We start from the raw sequence: 16,904 nt of genomic DNA on the forward strand, positions 1-16,904 counted from the left end.
TATGGGACGAAGTCAGCCTCATCAGGAAATCACACCGATGCGCAGCGTCACAGAACGCCGACTCTCTCGTCTCAGGCCCCCTTCTCGGCCGACACAATGAAAATAAGTCTGGCCATACACCATTTTCACCACCCACCATTAGTAGCAAATAATATTATCACCACTTGGCATGCCGTTGAGGCTTATATCCACACCAAGAGACTCATCCTTCGAGATCGATGTAACTTGACACTGAACCCGTGTGATAGGCATTCCCATGTCTAGCACGTCAAAACAACGGCAGTTCATGATTGGAAGGGTCGCAATAAGATGTGCCGATCCGTAGTCGTACCGGAAGATCTCGCTAGTATCCAATGCGAAGTTGCACGCGGGATGTTGAAGATACCCGCGCGCCAACATACCGACGAGATACAGCCTCACCATCGCCCAGCGGTGGGCCTTGACATTATCCAAGGCATTCATCTCGGGAATTTCTCCAACTTTTGTTTCTGTCTGGGGATCTCGCCTTCGGTAAAGGAAGCCTTGACCTTGTCTTGCTTGTCTTCCAAGACGACGGATAGGTGGCGCTTTGGCCCGCCGCGAAACGCCTCCGCGTTTCGGCGTCAAAGAGGGGACTACCCAGACTCGGGGAGCTCGAGGCTCCGCCTGCCCGAGTCTCGTCAGCCAATGGGTTTCATTCCTCGATCGCAAGTTGCTACAAATTGGAAGAGCTCAGGGAGGCCGTCATGAAATTACCGATACGCTTGTCGATAGGAGAATCTGTCATTATCCACCAAGGCCAAGGCTTCGTAAGGCTTGTTGTAGACACCCTTGTCATCTCGCTTCCGCTTTATGATATCCTCTTGACCCCTTTCCCTTTACTCGAATGAGTGTTCTTCTGATGGACTCAACTTTTCATCTCGTTGTGGCTAGACTGCAGTGAACCGTTGGAGATTGAGGATCAACTGCCTCCAACTACATATCCTGAGACGCTACAGAATGTTTCCTACGAGCGGGAAGCTCCGAGGTCGTACGACGAAACCTGCAGAGAAATTGGGTGACAGCCACTCGAAGGGTTCAGGTTGTTGTAAACAGAAATACCGATGAAGTTCAAAACGCCGCACGTCAGATGAATATTGAAATTTGAGCTACTCAGAGGCCAGAGGTGGCCTTTTCTCGTGGGACCTGACATCGTGATCAGACGTGCCAGGATACTGCGGGCACTAGGAAACACTAGGCGCATCCCCCCGGTTCCGCGGCACACGAGACCAGGCTAGAATAGCACAAGAGCACGAGGGCGTCAGGGATACTAGAGGTAGCATTGCAGATGTCAACGATCAAGGTCCAAGACCCCGCGCAGAAAGCCCGTGTATTCCTACCTTTCGGGGTGTTCTGCTCCAGAAATGGCACGGACACTGCCTTGAGAGATGGCCTTCAGCAGGGTCTTCGCGTGTGTACACAGCATTCGAGCCAAGCTTTGGATTTTTGACACTAACACGAACTAAGGAATCTTGGCAGTTGCATCTATAAGGCCCTGTTAGTGGCCTTCGTTAGGGTTCTCTATGTGATTCTATGTCTGTATGAGAGAGTCTCACATAGGCTGGGGTTCTCAGTCCACACTCGGAGGTCGGAACTTTTTCGTTACGAATACAGCAGTATTGACGCAAGTGAGTACGAAAGTATGGAATGGGCTTACGACGTTGTTTACGAAGCTGTCAGCAAGTTCAATTGCTTTCCAACAGTGTATCTCTGGGCACATTGTCGCGTATGGCGTTGGTGGATCGATCAAGGTAGACCATACATCCCCCGATGTCTACAACGTCTGATGCCAAGCCACCAGGAAACATGTTGGATCAGAACCCCACTGCCAAGACCTTTGCAGCTTTCAATGTGGAGGTCAAAGAGCTGTCATTTGGTGACATCCAAAGCTTCATCAAAGCAAGCTAACAACTTTCCCACATCCCGCTCTTGGCTAAAAATGGGGCTTCAAGTGATCGCTCCATAATCAAAACTACGGGAACACCGGATCAGGATTTTGTTGCCCACAACAGCTCTTGTGGATCTGGTCTTGTGGAGGCGACTGTCTCCCGCGCGTTTGATGACGAGGGGTAGGACGGAGAAACAACCTAATGAGGATATTTCAACAAGCTGTAGCCTAGGAATTTGATCATGGGAAAGAGCACCTATCCCCCGCACATTATCGTCAGCCTCACGATTTGTATCGATGCCGGGCCGAAGGAGCGCATGTTCAAGGCCGAGGATGAATCTTCACCACGTTGAACATCACTTCTTGCCCCCTACCAGAAAGACTACATCGCCGTATTGGCCGATCGCAGCTGGAAAACACAAAGAGCTTCCTCTGCCACCTTATCTCTTCTCTTAACTGCCAAGGACCTTGCTTACATCTAACGCCTGATTCCAAACAGAATATGACTATGCCAAGGTCGTCCATGATGCCAACGGCGATCAGTACCAGGCTAGGTTCGGGCTGCTTAAACATCAATGAGATGATAGAAGCGGAAGTCATCGGATTCTTTCTTTTTACTTGCTAATTCACTACGTGTGCCACTACTATGCAAATAATGATGTTACATTTGGTGTTGGACGCCGTGGTGCTCTCTAGTACCGTCTTTCAGATGACCGCTTTGCCAATGACTCGCCTGCTCAATGCGACGTTGCGAAAATGAGACCATCTCTTGGCATGAATGAAATACTGTATGAGATGAGGATCAAAAGCTTTCGGGAGATTTTCTAAACGGTCAAGGAGAGGAGAACAGGGCCGCCACACCGCGGACAGGAGTCTCACCACAAACGTAAATTTTGTAGTGTGTGCCTGGTCTCATCTGATGTGTGATACACCAACTGACTTGTGCGACGGACCTGACCCCGACCTTCAATTTGACGTCACTTGTTCAATGGAAAGCGGCAAAGAATAATCCGCAGGTGGACTTGACTGTCCTCCGTTAGCCTCTCTTCGGAGGTCGGTGCCCTGAGCAAGGCCGAGCGTCTAGAAGGGAAGGCTGAACTCGCCCAGTGCTTGGTCGTGATCCAACAGCAGTTCCGATTCGCCACAGCTCTTTGTTTGTGGTTTCAGCCCACCGGAACGACGGTCATACTTCCGGTCCATTTTCGATGTGTACGGTCCCGTCAGATTATTGCCACGTTGTCCGATGCTCAAGGCCTCTTCATGGTGAGCATCGCGACTTTAGCCTCATGAATTCGGATATTCCGGCTGATATTGTTACAACGGATATCACGGCTGCAGAATACATGATATTGTTGGCAAGTGATGCCAATACCGAGACCGAGAGTGATCGGTGCGTTTTTTTCATAGAGTTGAGCTTCGTTCAATCGCTAAAGAGCTTTCGAGAGTTGTCAACTTAGTCCGAGTAACCAAAGTTAGCAAAACCGGAAGACGGGTAAAACGGCTAGCCGGTCTGTCCATCATCAACCCTAAATTCCATAGTGTTCTTCAACATGAACTTACGACTTCGGCAATAAATTAAAAACTTGTGTCTGACCGCAGCTTTACAAGGAAACGATAGACGCAGTCCTAAAAATCGTGTCTCCTGCAATATGGCAAGTAGTTACCTTAATCACCTTGCATAATTACGTCCTGAGCGCATGAACTTCATCATCTACGTTAACGATCTGTATTTGATTGGTCTATCTATCATTTCACATGGTCTAGCTACGCAGCTGTCAAAGTGTCGAGAAAATACCAATAAGCTTTCTTCATGAGGGCTCCCCGGCCGAGTTCTTTCCAAATTACAGAGGCTCCATGTAATCTTCCCACGCGGAGTTTCATCCCCATTGATTTGTCCGAGGATTCAGATTGACATTGGGATATCGTTGAAAGGTAGCTCATGTTAATCAATCACTTTCATTTAGGACTTAGGATTTGCCAAGTCACTGACCCTTCTTAATTTCCCTGTAATCAAGCTTATTCAAAAATTTCTAGATAATGTGAAGGCTCAACAACCTGGAAGTTCGGCCAATCGGCAAACGAGAGTGTTTCCGTCCCTCCTACATAAGTATTGGCTTCGCGCATAGAAGAAGAGAGAATTCCGTTCATTGTAAGCTAGTCGCCTTGACTGAGCAAGAACTCGTATATCGCCCGAGACTTGGCCAAGCAGGGCGCAAGGCCCTCAGGTATGACCAAGTTCTCAACTATTTGACATTCGAAACTTACTGAATCGACGTCAAGACACCAGGCCAACTTAGCTTGTGGCTCAAAACCGCAACAAAATGATCTGGAGATGAAAAGATCTGTCCGCAAGAGTATACACGAAGAGATATCAAAAAAAGACCTAACCAAAAACATACAACACCAGGTATTCGCTGGTCGTCACCGACCCAACTACTAATCCGGCCCTCATTGGCTTATCTATGGGAGAGCGGACGGGATCCCGAGTTTTCCAATAGGTATGGTCGTATGTGGTGGCTGAAAGAGATCGTAGGATTATTGAAGCCATCGAATACTGAACGAGATAGAAACATTCGTCGTGATGTGGCCCTCCACATACAAGAGCGTCGAACACTTTAACCAGAACACAAGCTATATTCTCACGTTGTAGTTCTCCGGCGATATCGGGAGCGCCTCAAATTCACCAGAGTGATCTTGTTAAGTTGGAACGATCGCAGCATCGTGTCCCAGGAACACACACAACTCTTGGATTAAAACGTTATCTAGCAGGTTTGATCCTCAGCAGAGCTCTCAGGTTCAGCTGTTTCCTTTGAATCAATGGATTTCTTTGGGGATTTTCGTATTGGAATAAACGTTGTTCGGGTATGTCGGATAAGCGTATATATTTCCTTCTACCTTAGCGTCCACGAAGATTGTCCGAGGTCGTACGAGAAACCCATAATTAGGCCAACAGCCATTCCAACAGTCTATCGTTCATCGGCTTTGGTGTCCCTCATCACCTTCTTTCTCTCTCAAAAGCAGACACAAAAATCTCGCAAGTAAGTGCAATGTTGCCAACATTGAAAAATTGAATCCGATTAGTGTGAATTTGGAAGCCTCGTAGGGCCTAAAGTGCTGCTCCCCTTGCATCATGGCACCTTGAGCGAATGAAAGGCGGCACGGCAAGGGCAATGCCAAGTTGGATTCTACGCCGCAGTTCATCGAGTTACTCATCCTTGCCTCCTAGTTCCAAAAGATTGTGCCGGTGGGCCTTGCGGGAACCTACCCGATTTTCGAGTGGTCTTGGCATTCCATTGCAGACTGGTCCAGATCGCAGTGCATCCGGATTTGAATCTACTTACATCAATAGAGTGTTTGTCATTCCCCAGCTCTCTGTTTGCGCTAGACGTAGAGAAGTTCCTCGAAGCCCCTGGGTGGTCTCTGATCATTATGTATAGGGCCCTCTCTCTATTTATCGATTGCGTTATGCTCACACTACCACACTAGTTATCGTCCCTCTGCCCTTTGTCCTTGCTACGTACGGCCATGTGAAAGGTCGAAATTCATTCACACTTTACTTGTTGGACAAGGGAAATAGAATCGACACAGTGATGAGAGAAATGCACGCTCACAGGCGTTGCAACAGGACTACAACGGACTAATCAAACGATGTGTAGGGAGATTGCAGTCTTAATTCTTAAGGACGCGAAAGGAAACCCAAACTCTTTGATTCCTTGGATAGTACCTTTGTAGTGGTTCAACGAAGGCGAGAACGTCATTTAACACTATTGCGAGTGGTGGATGTACAAAGCGTAAATCCATCTAAGGTTTCATCCCTGTGTTGCCGCTCAGTCATTGATTAGATAGTATTAGTACGAGGTCGTCGCGCAATTCTTAACTACTTCTAGGAGTTAAACAATTGCTTAAAAAATTAAGCAATGAGTTTCCCGGGGCTGCTTCTACTCTTCTTAGGAAGTCATAACTAAGAAGTTATGTGTAAAGAAATACATAGAATGTCAAACGTGAGACGCGTTCGTCGATGTGGACGAAAGATGGTTTGCTTAGTCGTTTTCATGGACGCCTGTAAGCCAATTGGGAGCCGGTCTACACTAGGTCGTGTGGGGTAGGAAAGCTCTGGGGAAATTTTCAATGCAAGGCATCTGTGGCGGGCCTAGAGCTCTACAAGAAATCGCAGCCAAAGGCTCACGCACTGCTGGACGTCAACAAAGTTCTCCCCGGCTACCAGCACACGATGGGTCAATACGATCGCAAAGCCAAGTCGCAACCGAAACATGGGAAATCCTCAGACAGCGGTGCGTCGAAGGCGCCACCGCCGTTATCTCACAGCCGCCCGGGCTGGACTGGGCCTGGTTACCTCCACAAGAGGAAGAAGCCTCAGCGTCCATCTGTAGCATCGGAATCAGCAGAGCCGCGGAGGCTGAATCACATCCTCCCGGTGGGACTGGAACAGCTAATGATCAACGTCTTTCGCACCACCTTCCCCGCGTGCAACGACTTCGAGGCTCTGAAGCCGAGGCTGCAAAAGATCAATCGCGCGCTGCTCTCGGGGGATTTTGACATAGCCTTTGGAAAGGCCGAATATCTGGAGGCGTATGCGATCCGTTGGAGCCCCAGCCGTGCGCTGGCGTACGCGCAACTCATGGCTTGGATCTGTGAGGAGATGGCTGATGACGCTTACGTCCAACGATTTATTGGCTGTGACAGCGATCGTGAGCAGAAGGCAGCCAAGGTTTTATGTTTCGGGGGTGGCGCAGCTGAAATCATGGCTTTCTCGGGTCTTCTTCGTCATGTGCGACCATCAGCCGCAGCCGGCAGGCCAGAGTTATCTCCAAATTATGAAGATACCTCGAAAGACCTACAAGCTCTACCAGTTCCAGAGCGTGAAACCTCACCGACGCTCCTCAATATTGACCTGATCGACACCGCGGACTGGTCTGTTGTGCTCTCGAAGCTACATGAATGTCTCGAGACCCCTCCGACGCTCTCAAAGTATGCCAGCGCTGCGGCTCGTGCGTCAAATGCGTCGTTCCTCTCGCCCGGGACTGTTCGTCATACTTTCACGCGCGCCAACGTGCTGAGTTATAGCACGGAAGACCTTCGCGCGGCTATCGGTCCTGGTCCCGCGCTGCTTACGCTTCTCTTCACCCTGAATGAGCTTTACGCAGCCTCGATATCACAAACTACCTCTTTTCTACTCAGGGTAACGGAGGCTGCTCCCAAGGGGAGCTTATTGCTTGTGGTGGACAGTCTTGGTGCATACTCCGAGACCGCTGTCTGCAATAGCAAGGAAAGGGAAGAGAAAAAGAAGTTTCCGATGAGTTATCTCATGAACTACGCCCTTATGCCAAAACCGAAAAAGGAGGCTGTGGATGTTGATTCTGAAGGTGGAGAAGACAAGTCAACTCCTGCATGGGAAAAGGTCATTTCTGAGGATAGCGTCTTGTATGGGTTGCAACGGGATCTAGAGTATCCGGTCAGCCTGGAGAACATGAGATTCCAGGCCCACTTATTCAAACGTGTATGAGCATGGGAGAATCTCTCCTCCGCCTGCTCAAGTCGATGTACTGGTGCTGAGTGTTAAGGCAGACTGGCTTGATGTAAGTACCTTCTCAATTTCTACTGCAGCCTCGGGGCTTCAGGTGGTTGATAAGAGAGTTGTCAGTCCGACCACAACCACATCACAATCACGACCGAGAAACTAGGTCAAAGACAGAAACTCAATTCAAACTACTCAAGACCCTCTTCTTTCGCGCGTTGATATGTTCGCACAGTATGACCGGTGTTTCCGCAAGGTAGACGCCACACCGTCGTTAGCCCGTCTCGAATCGCGGCTGGCAACTACTAGTTAGAGGGCGTAAGTCCTTCCAAGGTATCAATTGAGCATGTCATAGTTATCTTTCTACATGACAATGAATAATACCACTTGGAAGCTCCACGACGGAAGAGGTTGTTAGAACTGAGCAAAACTGCTTCTCGTATTCCTAGATTTGGACAGTCGCCACAAGAGTTCGAAACGTACCTGCCTCTTGCCTTGTTATATTCATGTTCTGCTTCGAAATCAGTCCGCGCCAGAATACAGTGCCTCCGCAGACCCTGAAGCTGCGTGTGTTGCTTTGTTACACTATGGCCACCGTCTGTCGGCAGGGTGCCATAAACCAGCGAAATGTCAGAGATCTTCACGACAAGGCCTGTCTTCGGGTCTCGGAGTAGATTCCCCGGCAACAAAAAGAGGGTTTCGCGAATAGATAGGGCGGAAACCGAACGGGGATTCGCAAACATGGCAAGCATGGTGTCTGGTCACTTGCATCATGGTTGCACATTTCATCCGCGTATCGTTACGTTCCGAAACTAGCTATCTCCTTGCCCCGCCAAGTAGTGCTGTTGTAGATCTCGGGATCGCGATACGTTGGGTTACTCCCGCTGACAAGCTCGGATAGCTCCGGTCCTTGTCAGTCGCTCACTCCAATCCCCCATTCTCATAACCATCTCGAATGATCAATCGACTTCTTCGCCTTATCTGCATGTAGGAGTTTCCTATTCCAGTTCTGCTGACATGTCGCCACCCCCAGATGAACAGCAACCACTGGACACCTCGGTCAAATGATATGCGAAGGCCTTTTCGGGATAACACATAAGAGTGCAGAAGCTACAAGGCACGTAGAAATCATAAAGAAATCTTCCCGGTCTGCACAGCCGGAACTTTTGACCAAAGATGATCAAGGCGGCCATCTTCATTCCTCTCGGCGGCATCGCCGCGGCCATCGACCTGAGAAGCCAAGATTTCCGTATAAGCATCAACGACAACACCGGCGCAATCGACGAAATCACTGATCCGCACTTCGAAAATGTCATGAACTGGGTTAGTACCGGCTCTAACGCGCCCTGGCTTCCAGCCGGCAGCCGTTGGGGTCTAGGCTATGCAGACCTGGGCCAAGACTCCCTCCACCGTAACTTCTGGAATTTTCCCCAAATCACGAAGCACGACAACACCATCAACGCAGTCTACAACGCCGGGCCCTTGGAACTTTCCGTCAGCCGAAGCATCAACCACGCAAATCAATCCTTCACTGAATCCTATACTTTCACAAACAAAGGCGCCACACCTCTCAAACTGGACAGCCGAGGAACAACGTCTTTAGCCATCTACACTCCTTTCAATGACCATTACACAAATACGAGCGATTGCGTCGAGGCGCGCTCGCATGCTCATGTATGGGCGTTTGGGGGTGCTTCTTGCTGGGTTAAGCTGAATCAAATGGGCGGGAAATATCGGAATCTTGGATTTGTCTTGACGCAAGGCGCGTTGGTGGGTTACAGTATCGAGGCCCGCGACCCAGTTACGCTTTCCAACACGCGAGGCGTGTTCCTACTTCACCCTGTCCTTCCAACTCTGGAGCCAGGTGCCTCGAGCACAGTCGCGTGGAGGTGGTTCTGGCATAGCAATTGGGACGATTTCTTCAAAAAGAGCGCTGCGCACTCCGAACAGTTCGTGCGGGTCGAGACAGACAATTACACCTCTATCACCAGAGAGACGGGTTCCATCTCTCTCTCCGGTGCCTTTATCAATGCCAACACGAAAGTCAATGGCCAAGCAGTGCAATGCGATGGCAATACCTGCTACTTCAACTTCACCGCCGGGCGTCCAGGCCGGATGAATCTTGTAGTCACCACGGAGAAGGGCTACAATTCCACAGTCTTCCTCAACGTCATCCCAAAATACCACGACTTGATTTCCAGCCGCGTTAAATTCATCATCGAGAACCAACAAGACCTCACGCCCGAAACGCCAGCAGAGGGAGCCTATCGCGTCTTCGATAACCAAGCCAACGCCATCGCGACATGGGACACATCCACAGACCGGAATCCCGGCCGCGAACGTGTAGGGATGGGGATCCTCATCGCACGCTGGCTAAAGAAGAACCCCGACAACGTTGAGTTGCGACAGTCTCTGGAGAAGTACTATACTTACGTGTCGACTAAGCTACAGGAGGAAAATGGGTATGTCCGCGATAGGCCGATCGGAATGGATGGCAGCAAGAAGCGCTTGTATAACTGGCCCTGGGTTCTCCAGTTTCACATCACAGTTGCTGCTCTCGACCTTAATTTGACCGGCGCAGTGGCGGAGAAGACACCACTTGAGCGCTTTATGCTCACCCTAGAGAACTTTTACGCTGAAGGCGGTGGCGCGTTGTACGCTATTAGCCTCCCCATTCTAGAAAGCCTGCGCGCACTCGAAAAGCACGGAAACGAAGAATGGCTAGAGAGAGCCAAGGAGTTATTTCTCACCCATGGAGAGAATATTGCGAAACGAGGACTGGATTATCCGTCGTTCGAGGTCAACTTTGAACAGTCCATTGTCGCCCCCGCCGCTGTGATGCTCCTTGAACTCTGGCGCTATACAGGCAATGACAAGTGGCTGGAAGCTGGCAAGCTACATCTTGATACCCTTCTGCTCTTTGCGGGCAAACAGCCCGACTATCGCCTCCACGACGTCGCGATCCGCCACTGGGACGGCTACTGGTTCGGAAAGGATCGTATGTGGGGAGATACATTCCCCCACTACTGGAGTACGCTGAACGGCATCGCACTGCATCACTACGGTAAGGGCTTGAAGAACGACACCCAAGGCGAGGCGGCGGCGGCCTTGAAGGCGGCCAACGGTATCATTCGAAATAATCTTGCTTTGTTTGAGGCGGATGGGCGCGCATCGTGTGCGTACATTTACCCGACCTCCGTCAACGGCCGAGCTGGGAACTACAAGGATCCCTACGCAAATGACCAGGACTGGGTGTTAGCTCACCTATTGCAGACCGAGGGGGATGATGCCTTTGATAAAAAGTGAGTCGGTGCAACATAATGACAGAGGTTCAATGGCAACATGAAATCGTGGGTTTAGACGACGGGGTTATTCTTGCCGTATCAATAAACGCCATGTAGCCGTAGGGTGGATAATAATACTGTGGGTTTCGCTCGAACTTGCCTAAGTTTGACATATCTGCAGTTGCGTTGACTGTTGTGAATTTTGCGCTGCTGAAGGTTTGAGAGGGATCTTGGTAGGTAAGCGTCAGATGGGAAAAGTCAAGCAATGTATCAGGTCTTTTCGATGTTGAAGAAGTTGTTCGTTGCTTTTATAAGGTAAGTACCAGAGGTAAGAACGCTAGAGCCATTTCGGCTTTTTCGACTTATGATGTGTTGGTTCGCCTTACACCCTAGTCAAGTGGCAAGGCTGGCTGTCTGCCTGTCATTCAATGCCTGTAACCAGTGATTGTCACGCCATCATCATTCCAATGAACAGGCAGCTATGAAGCCAAGAAGGCATCGTCGCAAAAGAGTGGGATATTTTGCTCTGCACCGCCCTGCATCTCGGCATACGAACACGACTCTGAAAAGGGCCAGCCAGCCTCGATCAGGCGAAACACAATATCCAAGGTCACAGCCGATGACCATAGTCAAGACATTCTCCAATGTCGCTCAGAATTCTCTTCTATTCTATCGATTATTACGCTGTTTAGGGCCTGCATCAGACTATGAGTCAACAATAACCAGTTCACCTAGCCTTCGAAAAGCCTGTCTAACAGGCCAGTACGAACAACTTCGACAGAATCAAAGTCGCTAGGCTGAGATTTGAAACATCCCCAAGATGCATAAGCCCGTGTGTATCCTTCGCCGCCGCAGCAAGCACAAAATATCGACACCAATCGGTTACAAGCCCAGCCAGTATTCCTACAGCGAACAACGCTGTTTCTCTCACTTTCTTTGCTTCTGCGGCGCGCCTTTTCTCCCTTTCCTCGTTATTGACGCTCTCTTCGTCCTGAGACTTCGCGGCACCCTGAGAAAATAAGTTGAGGATGCAGGCAATGTTGATGATGAGAACCAATCCGTAGACAATACCAAAAAGAATGAGGCTGTCTCTAGTTTCGCGCTGTTGTCTCGTGTCATGGTTCTCTCGGTCCACAAAGATGCATTTCGCAAGGCGTATTGTGCCCCACAACATCATCAAGTGGCCGGGAGACAAGAATGCCAGGCCCATCAACATACTCGCAAGTCCCTCTGCTGCTGTCTCCTCTTTCTTTGGAGTTCCTGCACCAGTGATCTCCGTTGCGGAAACTTCTTCAGCTGTCTGTACTCCTGGGATCTTGCTGGTAAAGCTTTTCAGGAACCCGGGCTTTTCTGACGTTGATACTGCTGTACTCGTTGAGGTGCTCGACCGCGTGGACTCTGTCGAGGGACGGGGGTTAACACTGTTCATTGCGTCGGTCGGTACAGTCGTGTCAGATTTCTCTTTGATGGGTTGATCTTCGCTCTTGATCTTCGTCTTCTCTGTAACGTCCATGGCATTGCTCTTCATCATACAAAGAATAGCCCCTTGGATGATGACTGTAGCAACAATGTGTCCGATGGTAATGAGCTTGAGGTTTCGGTCCTTCATCTTAGGGACTTTGACGGCGGCAACTGCCACCAGGTATATAGCGTATGCGAAGCCTCCCAAGCAGACGAGCGTTTTGTGCTTGATCTTTCGGGTTGGATTAATGGGCGCATTGCCGGACATAACGCAGAACCAGATGTAGCACCCGATGACGTTACTGATCCATGCAATTGTACCGTAGGATAAGAAGAAATGAGGAAGATCCCCATCTATGGAGAATGTGCTGCCAAGCGTCATGTTGCATTTGACGTTCCCGTTGTTATCATCTAAGCAGATGGATTGGTAGCTGTCGGTACTACAGACCGTCACGAGCGAGTCCGCGTAGTTAATGGAAGAACAGCCTTTTGTGCCGTCAAACATAGTGAATCAAGTTTGAACCAGTAGCGTCAATGTAAAGTTAGCTAGAGTTCTGGTATGATTTGAGATGAAGGAAAGGGAGGTTTTGAAGCAAAGATAAATGTGCACGCTCTACTTCAATTCAGGCCTTAGGGCCTGGAGTTGAGCAACCTCCATCGTGACAGCGCCAGTCAGCCCAACGCCTAACAGAAGGAATGTGGCGAACTTCAAGGCAGAATCTAGTCGATCCAGTGTTGCCTGATCAGGACAGCCAATGGTCGGTGTCGGAAGACGATGGTTGTCAGCTTTGTCGGGAGATCGACGACGTCCGGAATCGCCGACCAATGGCAGACTGCCCAGCTCGACCAATCAACTAAGAAGTGCATCCTTCGACACAGCTCGCCCTGTTCCGGGCACATGATCCAGTTCACATCGCCAGCTAACAATCTTGCTCACTGCCACCTCCCAAGGGGGAACCCTCCGAGGCTCTTGTCTGTTCTGGAAGGCCAGAAAATTCGTCAGAGTTCTTTTATTCGGCAACACTGAACACGTCAGAGAGACGAAATAAATCCCAGCGATTTCTAAGTCTGTCTGTACTCTAGTGATTTTTGAGCGTAGCAACATGCTTTTAGTGGCTGTGTTAGATCAACTGGGGGTAGTGGCCTTGGCGCGGAAAGAAAAACATGAGTTCAAATCCCGTACGAATTAGGGGGTTTCGCCACCACGTGCAGATATTGCTTTCTATGTTGCCAAAATCGGAAGTGCCGCAAAGAGGTAAATTCGCCTAAATGTTAAACCTCAAACTGAGTTTATGATGTTGTACTTATAAGCGTTCAACTTCACGGCATCTTCAGATTGCCCACAGATATAACTGGGGAAAGCGGATCAAAGCTCGCTTTCGTGTTCCGCGGAGCTGGCCGGGATAAGCAAGTGGGTAATGCAAATGAACTACGGATACCACGGATACAGTTCAAAAGTCGTAACTTCTCTCGACCTAAGCTAGAACGGGGAGATTTCTTCCCCTGGAGCAGATCTTCTGGCTCGATGTCCTCAATGAGGGGCGCAAGCTCGATGTTATAATCGCTCATGAGTATTAGGTCACGATAACATAACCCGCCTGGCGTAAAGCTCTTCGATAGCCATGCCATGCCACTTGCACTTCTCTCACTTTAGTAAGTCAAGTTCCCCTTGACCTCCCGCGTACGATTTGTTGGAAATTATCCAATATGGCTTTGAGCGTCCTGACCTGTAGCACTTTTCGCACAGGCGTGTTGAGTTTTTAGGATCGTTTAGTCGTAGCTGTTCTGTCTCCTATATAGCCAAGAGAGTTTAGGAGCCACTTGCATCAATATAATATAATATGCTTTCGTATAACATCCATGGTATTCTTCATTAAGTATATTTCATTGAGTAAGGTTTCTGACGAGTCCTAAAATCCTCACAAACTGCCGAGAGTCCGAGCTTATCGTATCGAGGCAGTGAAATGTATCCGCATAGCTGTTAGTCCGAAAAGTACAAATCATGACCACGCTCTGGTATCGAAGCTTGATCAAATCGCGCTGCTCATTCACGTTTACTCATCCACCAGATTCCATCGACCAATTTCACGTTTTTTGTAATTTACCCACAATGAGACTCATTACTCTTCTCTTTGCCGCAACTGCAAATGCATTTTTGCTGAACTGTAACGGTGGAACCGCCGGTGACGGAGGCTGTGAAGCGAATGGCCTTCACACCTATTGCGTGAGTGTGCTTAGGTCGGTTTATGCGCAGTATAGCGTGCTGAAATACCTTCGCAGTGTAACGAATCTTTCGAGACCCCGATCTATGTCAACGTCCGCGACGTCACCGTTCTGTCGAAGAATCCTCAAGGCAACAGTGACTGCAGGCCGACGGGGACCAACACGGTCGGAAGGGTTTATTGTGCTGCATAAGATCGGCTCGGTGAATCATGCGGATAACTTAGTACTACCCTCCATATTATTCTAGTACTTAGACAAGAAGCGTACTAGCCTCCCGAAATGAGATTGGGTAACTACTAATCAGTTATGATATCGCTCTGCGTTGTCTGTCCCCAATCATAGCAATAATGGTGGCATACTATCTAAGGATGACAACATACTTGCCTCACGTTCAAATGCACTTGATGAGTGAGTAATTTCCACAGCTCACCTCAGATCTGCCATTGTACTATTGTACTAAGAAACAACAGGAAGGTTACATTGTGGCGAGCTCGTATCGCTCTAGCCTCTCTTTTGACAAAGTTGCACTTTCTCGCTTATTCGTTGATGGTTCTGCCTTTCCCGCTTATTATGTCTGCAGGTTGCCTCGACCACGCTGTTCCAAGGAACTTACTAGTCACGAAGGCACAGTAGACTGAGAATGTGTGGGCCTAAGCTAAGGTTGAATTAACCTGTCGTCTACCGCTTATACGGCAACTACCTTTTATGACAAAAGAGGGGTAGTTCGTCACTCTCAATGCAAAGGCTGCATTTTCTAAAGTTTTGGCTGACGTCTTTCCCTCACTCTTTGTCAATCAATAGAATATACTGCAACTCCCCTTTTGAGAGAGCATCGGAAATCAGGGTGCAGCCTCAGACCGAAATCGCTAGTCTCCTAGTCTAAGAGGACTCAGAACACACGAAGAAGGTGGCTGTATTCCGTTTGGGGCTTTTAAGCTACTGCACAAGAAATGGTTTGACACCGGAAGGAACTGATGTACTGATCCCTCTTAACAAAGGGAGTGAAGCCTCGGCCCGCGGAGCCTCACTTTGAGCGGCAACAGTCCTACACAGATTGCCGTGGCGAATTCTCTGCATTGTACCTCCATGGTCTTGAGCTGAGCGGTGTATCAGGCAGCAAGCTGTTCAAGCCCGCGGGTTGATGGAGAGGCTCCGGAACTAAGCAGCTCGACGTAGATAGCCTATCAAGACATGAAATGGTAATCGTGCCCTCATCCGCCACGGGAGCGGCCCGAGTTTGGTTTTCTGCTAAGCATTTTTCAACCTGAGCCGATCCAATCGGCTGCAACCGACCTGCATGGTGACCACCCACTTCTCTTTGCATAATCGCCCGATCAACTAGATGCTTTTTACTCTGATGGGCGCATCCAGTCTACATAATGCTTATTCACCTCGTCTGGTGCACTACTTATTACCTCATGTCGACAGGGTCACGAAAGCAGGCTCTCAAGGTATTGTCGTTTTGTGCCGAGCTTCTTGCAGAAGGGTCGCCATACCTGGGCATTGAATGGCTCTCATATCGCAGCTCGTGCTAACCGAGGTGTCATCGGGGGCCAAAAGCGACCCAAGTGCTGACGGACTGGATTTGGAGGATTTGCCGACAGCCGGTGGGTTGCTGGAACAAAAGTTCGTCATTGGGATCGATGTGCTTCTTTTCCACCTGTGCAGATGGATGCCTTGAGAAGGTTGCAACGCCTCATATCCTGTCCGTTCTGGCAACTAGGCGGTTGCTGTGCCTCTGAAGCGGGGGAAGCCAGTCTAGCATATGACCTAAATGGTGCGTAGTTTCGCGGACCTAGGTTAGAGCATAGAGAATTGGGAACAAATCTATAAATGCCCTCTGTGTTCTGCATAGAGGTTGTTGATTCTCTCCCTCTTTACTAGAGATTTCAGTACCAAAATTCAAACAACGTTCAAAGCCCAAAATGCGCTTCAGTCTCTTCTTCCTGTCAGCCCTTGTAGCCAGCTGCTCTGCCGTGGCGATCCCCGGCGAGCACTCTCATGAGCATGACCTCGCCATGGACATGTCTCCTGTTCCAAGAGGCGTCTTAGACAAGCGCGACTCGTACGACTGCAAGGGAAGCTCCCTCTGTTCCTCTCTCAAAGTCGCCGCCTGCGACGACGCGGTGAACAACAAGCTCATCCGTAACAACGACGTTAATTATGGCGCTCCGGGGTAATTCCTCAACCTTTCTCATCTTCACAGCTTCACTCTGCCATTCAACCGGCTTTGCTTGTATACTGAGAGACTGATCATTTTCCGCGACTAGGAGTGGGAGACCCAAGACTGGAGCTTGTTCCAATATCTTTGGCGGTTATGGGTGTGGAGTCTTTATCCAGGGCAAGTCCGGTTGTGCTCGTACCGGCAACCAGATGTGGTATGATTACCAGGATATCCGCGCCAACGGCTGCAGAGTCTGTGGTTCCAAGCACTGGGGTGATGGGTGTTTAACTACCATCAACTACGTTTCTGGGTGCTAGTTTGATCAAAATT

At 49.5% G+C, this 16,904-nt stretch overlaps 6 protein-coding genes across 6 annotated transcripts; 5 read left to right on the forward strand and 1 right to left on the reverse strand.

Moving 5' to 3' along the window:
- Positions 1-1,788: 1,788 nt before the first annotated feature.
- CCOS01_11123 (uncharacterized protein) lies at positions 1,789-2,259 on the forward strand (the record flags this gene model as incomplete). Its single annotated transcript, XM_060459276.1, has 2 exons — positions 1,789-1,875; positions 2,134-2,259. 2 exons carry the CDS (start codon positions 1,789-1,791, stop codon positions 2,257-2,259), a joined length of 213 nt encoding a protein of 70 aa, XP_060310008.1.
- A 3,878-nt stretch (positions 2,260-6,137) lies between these two features.
- CCOS01_11124 (uncharacterized protein) lies at positions 6,138-7,430 on the forward strand (the record flags this gene model as incomplete). Its single annotated transcript, XM_060459277.1, has 1 exon — positions 6,138-7,430. The coding sequence occupies one exon, from the start codon at positions 6,138-6,140 to the stop codon at positions 7,428-7,430; it is 1,293 nt and encodes a 430-aa protein (XP_060310009.1).
- Positions 7,431-8,618: 1,188 nt separating this feature from the next.
- On the forward strand, positions 8,619-10,748 carry CCOS01_11125 (six-hairpin glycosidase; the record flags this gene model as incomplete). Its single annotated transcript, XM_060459278.1, has 1 exon — positions 8,619-10,748. One exon carries the CDS (start codon positions 8,619-8,621, stop codon positions 10,746-10,748), a length of 2,130 nt encoding a protein of 709 aa, XP_060310010.1.
- A 729-nt stretch (positions 10,749-11,477) lies between these two features.
- On the reverse strand, positions 11,478-12,692 carry CCOS01_11126 (uncharacterized protein; the record flags this gene model as incomplete). The annotated part of the gene is made up of 1 exon (XM_060459279.1): positions 11,478-12,692. One exon carries the CDS (start codon positions 12,690-12,692, stop codon positions 11,478-11,480), a length of 1,215 nt encoding a protein of 404 aa, XP_060310011.1.
- A 1,605-nt stretch (positions 12,693-14,297) lies between these two features.
- Positions 14,298-14,602, forward strand: CCOS01_11127 (uncharacterized protein; the record flags this gene model as incomplete). The annotated part of the gene is made up of 2 exons (XM_060459280.1): positions 14,298-14,411; positions 14,468-14,602. The coding sequence occupies 2 exons, from the start codon at positions 14,298-14,300 to the stop codon at positions 14,600-14,602; spliced, it is 249 nt and encodes an 82-aa protein (XP_060310012.1).
- Positions 14,603-16,335: 1,733 nt separating this feature from the next.
- Positions 16,336-16,891, forward strand: CCOS01_11128 (uncharacterized protein; the record flags this gene model as incomplete). Its single annotated transcript, XM_060459281.1, has 2 exons — positions 16,336-16,586; positions 16,681-16,891. 2 exons carry the CDS (start codon positions 16,336-16,338, stop codon positions 16,889-16,891), a joined length of 462 nt encoding a protein of 153 aa, XP_060310013.1.
- Between the last annotated feature and the right edge of the window lie 13 nt (positions 16,892-16,904).

Source organism: Colletotrichum costaricense (assembly GCF_030867565.1).
Source record: "Colletotrichum costaricense strain IMI 309622 chromosome Unknown Scaffold_12.1, whole genome shotgun sequence".
Lineage (NCBI taxonomy): Eukaryota > Fungi > Ascomycota > Sordariomycetes > Glomerellales > Glomerellaceae > Colletotrichum > Colletotrichum costaricense.